The sequence below is a fragment of the Chiloscyllium plagiosum genome, unplaced genomic scaffold (assembly GCF_037043375.1).
Source record: "Chiloscyllium plagiosum isolate Xiang-an unplaced genomic scaffold, Cpla_swu_hap1 HiC_scaffold_5, whole genome shotgun sequence".
Lineage (NCBI taxonomy): Eukaryota > Metazoa > Chordata > Chondrichthyes > Orectolobiformes > Hemiscylliidae > Chiloscyllium > Chiloscyllium plagiosum.
Window position 1 is genome coordinate 75,996,363 of NW_028270143.1, and position 12,290 is coordinate 76,008,652.

At 40.8% G+C, this 12,290-nt stretch overlaps 1 protein-coding gene across 1 annotated transcript in view; it reads right to left on the bottom strand.

The window, feature by feature from the left end:
• LOC122549974 (pituitary tumor-transforming gene 1 protein-interacting protein-like) overlaps positions 1 to 7,902 on the bottom strand; it is a 63,311-nt gene extending 55,409 nt beyond the window's left edge. The window contains exons 1-3 of the mRNA XM_043690289.2: positions 7,763 to 7,902; positions 4,773 to 4,825; positions 2,807 to 2,915 (exon numbers count right to left, since the gene is read on the bottom strand). Of these exons, the coding sequence (XP_043546224.1) occupies positions 2,807 to 2,915; positions 4,773 to 4,825; positions 7,763 to 7,859 (259 nt within the window). The 5' untranslated portion in view covers positions 7,860 to 7,902. The remainder of the gene's footprint in view (positions 1 to 2,806; positions 2,916 to 4,772; positions 4,826 to 7,762) is intronic.
• Between the last annotated feature and the right edge of the window lie 4,388 nt (positions 7,903 to 12,290).

The following is a 12,290-nucleotide window of genomic DNA, read 5'->3' on the forward strand; positions in this document are numbered from 1 at the left end:
CCCTCTGTGGCAGAGCATTCCACACAGCCACCACTCTCTGGGTGAAGAAGTTTCTCCTCATCTCTGTCCAAAATGGTCTACCCCGTATATTTAAGCTATGTCCTCTGGTTCGGCACTCACCCATCAGTGGAAACATGTTTCCTGCTGCCAGAGTGTCCAATCCTTTCATAATCTTATACGTCTCAATCAGATCCCCTCTCAGTCTTCTAAACTCAACGGTATACAAGCCCAGTTGCTTCAGTGTAAAGTAATCCCGACATTCCAGGAATTGACCTCGTGAACCTATGCTGCACTCCCTCAATAGCCAGAATGTCTTTCCTCAAATTTGGAGACCAGAACTGCACGCAGTACTCCAGGTGTGGTCTCACCAGGGCCCTTTCCAGCTGCAGAAGCACCTCTTTGCTTCTATACTCAATTCCTCTTGTTATGAAGGCCAGCATGCTATTAGCCTTCTTCACTACCTGCTGTACCTGCATGCTTGCCTTCATTGACTGGTTTACAAGAACACCCAGATCTCTCTGTACTGCCCCTTTACCTAAATTGATTCCATTGAGGTAGTAATCTGCCTTCCCGTTCTTGCCTTCCTGTTTAACCAGGATGGTTAGGTTTGCTGAGCCCTGGTCCCTGGAGGGGGAACTCCTGAGGTAATACAAGTATATGTACACAATACTCCTGCTCTTATGTTTGGGAGGTTTGCGCCGAGCATTGCTATTTTGTGTTTTTGTGTCTTCTTTTGTTTTTTTTTCTTGTTTTATTAGTCACTTACTTATTTATTGGTGTTGTTTTGTGATAGGTTTTGTTTTGTATTATAGGATAGGTTAGCAGTTAGTAGACTGTAGGTGTATTATAATTTGCATTTTTTTTATAATATTGGTATTTATTATTTGTTATATTTTCAATAACTTTATATTTTTATAAAGTCAATTTTTTTTCTTGCTAATAAATATATTTACAAAACAAGAACAATATTTGGAACCCTTTATACCATATGAATGTTATCTAACAGTCTGGGCATCACTCCAAAATTGAAAAGCCAATGCCCAAAGAACTTCACTGCAATGATTCCTCCTCCCTTAAACTGATGCACACCTTCAAAATCCTAATCCAGTTGCATAACATTAAAAGAAATTCTACAAAAATGATCAAGTTCAACTTCCACAGTATCTGAATTATAATTAAATGCAGTAGGCATTATGGGAAAAAATTGTTGGGAGCAGTGGTATAGGGTGGAGCCATGCACTAATTTTCAGTAAACCCTGAAACCCATGTTTCCCCATATGCAGTTAAGTCCCCATTATCCAGATCCCAAGCATTCAGAATTCTCATGCAACAGGCAATTGAAATTCAAAATAGGCATTTACTGCTATTAGCAATTGGAAGGGGATAATGGATCAGATGCGTTATTAAAGCTCATGCAAGATTGACCCTATCAGTAAAGGGAGATTGACCTATTGTGGCCAGGTTTACTGGCTTTGGTTCTGACCACTCATTTTTAAAATGTACATTCATCCTGTGGCAGCAACAAGTTGCGTTCTCCAAGTCTACTAATCTTTCTCATATAATCGAGAAATTCAGCTAACTGGAATTTGCCATTCGTGTGTGCTGGATACCAGGAGATCACTCCATTATGGAGTTTATACAGCATATGATCTTTGGATCTGAGTGACAGGGTGCCTTCCAATCATGCCTGGTATTTTCCAAAGTACAGATCGTGCTTCCATCACGTGCGCTTCATTAATGCAAATCTGCTATAACACAGTTAATGAATTGGGGACACTGTTTCTAATGCGCAGATTTTTAAAGATTGTACTGATTATATCACGATTCTGGCCCATTAGATTAAATGATGCTGCTATTATGTAAATTTCTTAAAACGCAGGATTGCACAAGAACGGAATTATCAAATTACAGTAGAACTTCCTGTAGTCCAATTTGGTTGATTGAATCCTCAGGTCTGATCCCATCCTGAGGATGGAAAGGTTGGAAAAACAAGGAGCAATTCAAATGCTTTGTTTTGTTCCAAGGTTATTCTCACCTTGCTACAGTTTTGAGGTTTCCCTGAAGACTGGGACACCCAGCTGGCTACAGTAAAACTTTGAAAAGTTAAATTGAGGCTTCCAATCTCATGAAAAGCACCAATTTTTCAAATGGTTGTCTGCCCCTTGACCCATCCCACTAAAACTTTATGAGACTTAGCTGGTTTCTTGTCATGCTTGAAGATTGCCTATTTATCTTCCCACCCACTCAATGCCATCCAACCAGGTTAAAATCACTCCTATAATTCCGGATTCAAAGGGATAAATTAAAACTAATAATCTGAACACATGGCTCGATTAGTAATGATGCTGCCTGCATTAATCTAGAGAATTGAATTATCTGTAAGCAACTTCTCAGTCATACTGAGATCTGTGAAGAGGTCTAGCAAGCTATTCAGCCACATCTGCTACAAAGCATAACAAGTTCTATTTGAAAGGCATCCTCACCACATGAAATGGCAGCTAGAAAGAATACTGAATGCCAGACTTGCTAAAGACCCCAACTTCAGGCAACAAGTCTAAAACAGTTAAAACTACAAAGCCTTATCAAGGCATATGAACTTGGATCTTGATAATGAATTCAGATTGGTATCCTTAGTTTTATTATACTTCAAATGGTGTTAGACAGTGATCAGAAGAATTGTTGCATCTAAATTCAGGATAATATTCCGTCTTTTGTATAACATCACACCTTTAAATAGGAATTGTGTTCATGTTAAAATGTTACCACATGTTTATATATAAAGTGAAAATGCATGTTATATTCTTACTCCAGCAAACTCCCCAACGAGCTTCGTTTAAAGGACATATTGAACGGGGAGGAATTATAGTTTCAACAGGATACTTCATGCAACGTTGATCAACAAAACACCAGAGGCACTGAAAGACAAAAGTTCAAAATGTGTGTTAAAACTGTCCATGACCAAGTAAACTGAACTTTTATGAGTGCAATCTGTGCCATTCCATACTCACTCCTATCATGCCTTAAATTTGAATCACTTTTCTAAACTAAATACACAAGATCTACCACATTTCAGTTAAACATGTAAAGATTTTTAAAAAATAATAGCATGATCCACTTTACATATAAAGAACGTTCCAGGTAAGGTCAGAAATTTTACGAGGCAGTATTTACAAATACTACTCAGGAAAATGAGAACTATACAGCTCAAAAACTAGTGTTAAAATTAATGGAAAACTTTAAATTATTTTCTCAAGTTCTTTTTTTTTTACAATATCTGAACTGTTTGTAATCTTTAATGCTAAACTCCAACTAAATTTACAGTGTAAATCCTTTAAATAAAATCAAAGAGTGCATTTTTGACCATTCCATTCTAGTTCAGTTGAAGACCAGGACTACAGGTGTGTCCTCCTGTAAGATGCAGGGTGCATCAAACTTAGTTTCTTTAAATAATAAAAGCAGATAGTGGAGAAACTCAGCAGGTCCAGTAGCAACTGTGGAAGGAGAAACAGAGTTAATGTTTTGAGTCAGATATGGCACTTCCAACATCTGCAGTATTTTGCTTTTAATTATTTTTTTAAAAATCTGACATCTACTAAAAAACTTGAAGTATTTCAAGATGTTTAAAGATTCTAAATGGAGTAATCCAGGATAATTCTGACAAGATTACTAATAAATGCAAATCCACAGTCCAAAATTTTTCTGTCATTACATTGCAACTAAGATTGAAAGTTCATTTCAGCTACTAAAGGAGATGGCAACTGAAAGTACAGGACTTTTGCAAGAATGGGTTTTAATTAGCAGAGAAGTATTTTTGTTAGGAAAGAATGGGATTAGCTGTCTCTCTTGTTAGGAGCAGAAAATTGTTTCTAAACATTTCTAAATATAAATTGTATTTATAGTGAATGAAATGCATCCTGTAAACATCAACAGAAATAAATAAAGAGTACTGCTACAATGTTGTCTTTACAATGCAAGTACCTTGAAAGCAGATAAAATTCTCCTAACTGGGCTTTGAATTCTGACTTCTCTAAGTTTGATGGGTGTTATCTGTTTACATTCAGCAATGTGCATCAAAAGTAAACCGATACCAACCATCTAGGACAATGAAACTAATCTGTCAAAACAGTAAATGAATGGTTATTTGATAGGTTCAATTAAATCAATGTCACTGCAATTAAAGGTAATTTCCTTTTTTCCAAAATATTCCTAATGTAATGAAGGAATCTCCGTGTGAAATAAAGAACACTTACAGAAGAAATCAATAAGTAAACAAATAAGCAGGTGAATACAATTGTTGTTTCAAATTATTGTTATGGGAAAGTCAACCTGTGACTTTTAAAACTAAAATGACACATTTGATAAGATACCAACTGCAAATATTTTCCATTTGAAGACCAAAGAGCATCATGCAAATTGCAATGGCAGTAGATGGAATCTGTCAGATTCAGATTTTCAAAATTGAAATCAACTGATTAAACAATGTTATGTGGGATATGTTCATGAGGTAAGAATCCTTGGCTGACAGATTGTGGAGATCAATTTTTGAGATCAGCACAAGAATGTTACAGTTACTGATGACGTTGCTAACTACAGACCATTTTAAGGACATGATCGTGATTGAAACTTTATAAGCAAGTTGTTCTTGACATCTACGCTAATGAGTTTCATACTGCTAAAGAGCCAAATTATTTTACCCCTCCCACAGATGAATAAAGACGCAAAGTATAATTTCAGGATATTCATTTATAAATTGATAATATTGTGATACTTACACTGACATTTTCCAAGCACTCTTCACAAGATGTATTTGTAAAATCTGAGCAATCTATACAAAAGCAAAGAAAAACTAGTGGCAGAAGGTACAATTTTGTTTTCATTAGTTGTTTGAACATGACATCAGAAGAAAATTATAATTCCTACTAAAATAGACATAGAACATAGAACAGTACAGCACAGAACAGGCCCTTCAGCCCACAATGTTGTGCCGACCATTGATCCTCATGTATGCACCCTAAGATTTCTGTGACCATATGCATGCCCAGCAGTCTCTTAAGTGTCCCCAATGACCTTGCTTCCACAACTGCTGCTGGCAACGCATTCCATGCTCTCACAACTCTCTGTGTAAAGAACCCGTCTCTGACATCCCCTCCATACTTTCCTCCAACCAGCTTAAAACTATGACCCCTAGAGTTAGCCATTTCTGCCCTGGGAAATAGTCTCTGGCTATCGACTCTATCTGTGCCTCTCATTATCTTGTATACCTCAATAAGGTCACCTCTCCTCCTCCTTTTCTCCAATGAAATACGTCCGAGCTCAGTCAACCTCTCTTTATAAGATAAGCCCTCCAGTCCAAGCAGCACCCTGGTAAACCTCCTCTGAACCCTTTCCAAAGCATCCACATCTTTCCTATAATAAGGCGACCAGAACTGGACGCAGTATTCCAAGTGCAGTCTAACCAAAGTTTTATAGAGCTGCAACAAGATCTCACGACTCTTAAACTCAATCCCCCTACTAATGAAAGCCAAAACACCATATGCTTTTTTTTTTTAGCAACCCTGTCCACTTGAGTGGCCATTTTAAGGGATCTATGTACCTGCACACCAAGATCCCTAGCTTCCTCCACCTTATGTAAGCTACCTTCTTCCTTTTGAGAAGCTCCACCGCTCTCGTCATCCAAGGTTCCTTTATCTTACCCCTTCTTGCCTGTCTCAGAGGGACATATTTATTCATCACTCGCAACAACTGTTCCTTAAATAGTCTCCACATGTCCATAGTGCCTTTACCATGGAACAATTGCTCCCAGTCTATGCTTCCTAACTCATGTCTAATTGCATCATAGTTTCCTCTTCCCCAATTAAATATCCTCCCATTTTGCCTAATCCTCTCCTTCTCCATAGCTATGTAGAATGTGAGACAGTTGTGGTCACTATCACCACAAGATCTGATACCTGCCCTGGCTCATTTCCGAGCACCAAGTCTAGAATGGCCTCTCCCCTCATCAGCCTGTCAACATACTGAGTTAGGAAACCCTCCTGAACACAACTTACAAAAATAGCTCCGTTCAAATCTTCTGCTCGAAGGAGGTTCCAATCAATATTAGGAAAGTTAAAGTCACCCATTACAACAACCCTACGTCCACACTTTTCCAAAATCTGCCGACCTATGCTTTCTTCAATCTCCCTGCTGCTACTGGGGGGCCTGCAGTAAACCCCTAACGAGGTGACTGCTCCCTTGCTGTTCCTAATTTCCACCCATACTGACTCGGTAGGCAGATCTTCCTCGACAATGGAAGTTTCTGTAGCTGTGATACCCTCTCTGATTAGTAGTGCTACACCCCCTCCTCTTTTATCCCCCTCCCTATTCTTTTTAAATGCTCTACACCCTGGATCATCCAGCAACCATTCCTGCCCCCGAGAAACCCATGTCTCTGTTATGGCCACAACATCATAGCACCAGGTACTGATCCATGCTCTAAGTTCATCACTTTTATTCCTGATACTCCTTGCGTTAAAGCAAATACACTTTAACTGATCCCTTGGTTCCTTCCCAGGAAAATCCTTCCCACTAGCTGGTCTACCTCTTGCTATTGCCACATCTGCGTCAACTCTCACCTCCAGTATACAGCTCAGGTTCCCACTCCCCTGCCATACTAGTTTAAACCCTCTTAAACTACTCAAGCAAACCTTCCACACAGGACATTGGTCCCCTTCCAGTTCAGATGCAACCCGTCCTTCTTGTACAGGTCCCACCTTCCTCAGAAGGCATCCCAATTACCTACATATCTGAAGCCCTCCCTCCTACACCTACTCCTAAAAGATTGGATGATTAGGAATATCAATGGAAATTCACAGGTTTGACCTGTATTAACAAAAACATACAAGTGTTATTATGAGATAGAATTCCTCTTGTGATTATCCTGTCTGGAACAACTGCACAGTTATTCTACAATGGGCTTAAACATCTTCAAATCAAAGAATTTCAACAAATGGTTCAACGAATCAACACTAGACCAAGAAACTACGCGTTTAGTCTCCATTGTAGTTGCTGAAATGTAAATTGAAACCAGTGTCTGACATGGTTTTGGAAGCTCTCCCTTTTATCAGTTATTGGCCTTTCTATCCTTTTAAGTGAAAACTTCATCAAGTTATTCTTAAAATCTGTATTCTTCTACTTGAACCTGTCAACCTTCCCACAGTAATAGACATGGCAATTGTTATGTTCATCACAAACAAGCATTATAATTAAATTATTACAATCTAAGTAAATTAGAGCATTGCTGGTATATTGTTTTTCTAATTCTGTCTCAAATTAGAAATTTCTTCACAAATAGTACACCTAACAAAAAACAAAGTTAACTTACTGATCTGAAAACACTATCACATGTGGAAAGCACACGACAAACATAAGACTAACACTTGACATGGTGAAGAAGTATGTTTACATGATAAACACTCAGTATGTGGAATGTACTATCTGAAAACATGGAAGAAACATCTTCAAAATAAATCTTTGAGAGAATTTAAAAGTTATTTCAATGGAAAAAATGCAGGGTTATGGGAGAAAAAAGTGAGGTCATGGGAATAGGCAAAGTGAGGGGGGTGGGAGTGGGTGACATCAAGAAGGTGGGTGCGTCAATGTCTAATATTGAAGGGGGGGGGGGGGTTGATATTGGGCGCTCACTTGGGGGGGGGGGGGTGAAGGCTCTCCGCGGGCACGGAATGACATTTGACGACCAAAAGCCGGGAGAAGACGGCGCTCTTACCTCGCATGGTCGGTCCGAGAGTGACCTGGCTCCCAACGGGTACCATAAACAATAGAAAGAGGAGGACAGACATTGACCTCATTTCCACCAACTCCATGTTGTCGCTTTCACTTCCTGAGCGGCAGGAAACCCCGCTCCAGGCAGAGCGGTGCGCAGGCGCCAGCCCACATCCAGGGTGTCAGCATTAGAGCTGCTGCTGCTGCAGCAAAACTGTACTCATCACTGTATAATGTGTGTGTGCAATGGTGCCATCTGCCCAGAAACCTGAAGTGCCAGTGTGAAAGCTCTAAGTGTTACAGATACAGTACTCAGCAGGTCAGGTCTTACCTGTGGACACAATGAAATACAGTTAACCCATCACCTTCCTTCAGATTTCAAGGTGAATGTGAAAGCAGGAGTGTCTAACTGTCTCAATGGACCCAGTTATATTTCCAGCTTGTACGCTGATCTAAAAAGCCAACTCGAAGCTTTGAAAACAAAAACAAAATGCTGGATATTTCTCAGACAATATCGATAGCATACAATGAAAAGAACTGTGGGCTGCTGGAGATCTGAAACGAAAACAGAAATTGCTGGAGAAACTCAGCAGGTCTGGCAGCATCAGTGGGAAGAAAGCAGAGCTAACGTTTAGAGTCCAGTGACTCTTCATCAGAACTGGCTCTCATGAAAAGTCACCAGTCATGAAACATCAACTCTGCTTTCTTCCCGCAGGTAATATCTACAGTATTGTTGTCAACCCTCCAGGATCTGCTCTGAGTCTCCAGAAATTGAAGATCATACTCCAGGATTTGCTAGTAACTGTGTTTAACCCTTGAAGAAAATAATAGGAACATTAAAAAGTTTTGTTTTTGCTACCTTTTTTATTATTTCTCTTTGCCAGGGACAAAAATACAGAAAATTAGGGAAAGTGATGGAAATGCTCGTTTGGTTGACAGTCATCCAATTGGATGATGATTCTTTTATTGGTGCAGAAAGACAAAATGCAAGGTTTGATGTTTTGGGTGACTAATGACAGAAATAGAGGAGTTACTGATGTGATGAAACCTCCAGGAATAAATTGAATCACAATTGTCGATCCTAATCTGTGGCAAGAAACAGCGTTAATGTTCAGGTTGATATGGCAGATAACTAGCATCCACAGTTTTGTGCTCTTACTTTAAACATTGAATGTGAACTGTAAACACGTCTCACAGCACTAGTTGGTATTTTGCCCATCATATTATTGTGATTAGAGTCATAGAACATAGAACATAGAACAATACAGCGCAGTATAGGCCCTTTGGCCCTCGATGTTGCGCCGATCCAAGCCCACCTAACCTATACTAACCCACTATCCTCCATATACCTATCCAATGCCCGCTTAAATGCCCATAAAGAGGGAGAGTCCACCACTGCTACTGGCAGGGCATTCCATGAACTTACAACTCGCTGAGTGAAGAACCTACCCCTAACTTCAGTCCTATATCTACCCCCCCCTTAATTTAAAGCTATGCCCCCTTGTAATACCCAATTCCATACGCGGGAAAAGGTTCACACTGTCAACCCTATCTAACCCCCTAATCATCTTGTACACCTCAATCAAGTCACCCCTAAACCTTCTTTTCTCTAATGAAAACAGCCCCAAGTGTCTCAGTCTTTCCTCATACGATCTTCCTTCCATACCAGGCAACATCCTGGTAAACCTCCTCTGCACCCGTTCCAGTGCCTCCACATCCTTCCTATAGTATGGCGACCAAAACTGCACACAATATTCCAGATGCGGCCGCACCAGAGTCTTATACAACTGCATCATGACCTCAGGACTCCGGAACTCAATTCCTCTACCAATAAAAGCCAGTACGCCATATGCCTTCCTCGCCGCACTATTTACCTGGGTGGCAACTTTCAGAGATCTGTGTACATGGACACCAAGATCCCTCTGCTCATCCACACTACCAAGTATCCGACCATTAGCCCAGTACCCCATCTTTTTGTTATTCTTCCCAAAGTGAATCACCTCACACTTAGCTACATTGAATTCCATTTGCCACCTTTCTGCCCAGCTCTGCAGCTTCTCTATATCCTGCTGTAACCTGCCACATCCTTCCTCACTGTCAACAACTCCTCCTACTTTCGTATCATCCGCAAACTTGCTCACCCAACCTTCTAACCCCTCTTCCAGGTCATTTATAAAAATGACAAACAGCAATGGTCCCAAAACAGATCCTTGCGGAACACCGCTAGTGACGGCACTCCATGAAGAAACTTTGCCATCAACTACTACCCTCTGTCTTCTTCCATCCAGCCAATTCCTAATCCAAACCTCCAACTCACCCTCAATGCCATATCTCCGTATTTTCTGCAGTAGCCTACCATGGGGAACCTTATCAAACGCCTTACTAAAATCCATATATACCACATCTACCGCTTTCCCCTCATCAACCTCCTTCGTCACCTTTTCAAAGAATTCAATAAGGTTTGTGAGGCACGACCTGCCCTTCACAAAACCATGCTGACTATCCTTGATCACATTATTCCTATCCAGATGTGCATAAATCCTATCCCTTACAATTCTCTCTAAGACTTTGCCCACAACAGAAGTGAGACTCACCGGCCTATAGTTACTAGGGTTATCCCTACTCCCCTTTTTGAACAAGGGAACCACATTTGCTATCCTCCAGTCTTCTGGCAATACACCTGTAGACAACGAGGACATAAAAATCAAGGCCAATGGCTCTGCAATCTCCTCCCTTGCTTCCCAGAGAATCCTAGGATAAATGCCATCAGGCCCAGGGGACTTATTTATTTTCACCTTTTCCAGGATTTCCAACACCTCTTCTCTACATACCTCAAAGCCATCCATTCTACTTATTTGTGACTCAGTATTCACATCGACGACAATGCCCTGTTCCTGAGTAAATACTGAAGAAAAGTATTCATTCAGTGTCTCCCCAATCTCTTCCGCCTCCACACGCAACTTCCCACTACTATCCTTGACTGGACCTATTCCTACCCTAGTCATTCTTTTATTCCTAACATACCTATAGAAAGCCTTAGGGTTTTCCCTAATCCTACCGATTAAGGACCTTTCATGTCCCCTCCTTGCTGCTCTTAGCTCTCTCTTCAGGTCCTTCCTGGCTACCCTATAACTCTCAATCGCCACAATTGAACCTTCACGTCTCATCTTGAGATAGGCCGCCCTCTTCCATTTAACAAGGGATTCCAATTCCTTATTAAACCATGGCTCCCTCGCACGACCCTTTCCTCCCTGCCTGACAGGTACATAATTATCAAGGACACTCAATAGTTGCTCCTTGAACAAGCTCCACATATCATTTACACTCTTGCCTTGGAGTCTACTTTTCCAAGCCACACATCCTAAGTCATGCCTCACCGCATCATAATTTCCCTGACCCCAGCTACAACTCTTGCCCTGTAGTACACACTTATCCCTCTCCATCACGAGAGTAAAAATCACCGAATTATGGTCACTATCCCCAAAGTGCTCACCTACCTCTAATTCTAACACCTGGCCTGGTTCGTTACCCAAAACCAAATCCAGTATGGCCTCACCTCTTGTTGGCCTGTCTACATATTGTGTCAGGAAACTCTCCTGCACACATTGAACAAACACTGACCCATCTAACAAACTTGAGCTATAGCTTTCCCAATCAATATCAGGAAAGTTAAAGTCCCCCATAACAACCACCCTATTACTGTCACTCATCTCCTGAATCACCTTCCCTATCCTTTCTTCAATGATTCTAGGACTATTAGGAGGCCTGTAAAAGACTCCTAACAGGGTGACCTCACCTTTCCTATTCCTAACCTCAGCCCAAACTATCTCAGATGGCAAGTCCTCATCCATCGTCCTTTCCACCACTGTAATACTATCTTTGACAAGCAATGCCACACCTCCCCCTCTTTTACCCCCACCTCTGACCCTACTAAAACATTTAAATCCTGGAACCTGCAACAGCCAATCCTGTCCCTGTTCTAGCCATGTCTCCGTAATAGCCACAACATCGAAGTCCCAGGTACCAACCCACGCTGCAAGTTCATAGAGTCATACAGCAGGGAAACAGACCATTCTGAACAATTTTCCCAAATTAAATTAGTCCCACTTGCCTGCATTTAGCCCATATCCCTTTAAACCTTTCCTCTTTGTGAACCTGTCCAAATGTCTTTTAAATGTTATAACTGTATCTGCATCAACCACTTCCTCTGTCAGTTCACTCCAAATAGGAATCACCCACTGTGTGCAAAAGTATGAAATCTTTCTCCTCTTACTTAAAAATATGCCCTCTAGTTTTGAACTCCCCTACTTCAGGGAAAAGATCTTTGCTATTCACCTTATCTATACCCCTCATAATTTTATAAATCTCTGGAAGATCAACTCCTACACTCCATGGAAATAAGTCCCAGCCTTTTCAGCCTCTCGCAATAATCCAAACCTTCCAGTCCCGGCAACATCCTTGTAAATCTCTTCTGAACCCTCCCAAATTTAATATTATTGAAGGATAGTCAGCATACTTTGTCAGGGGGCGAT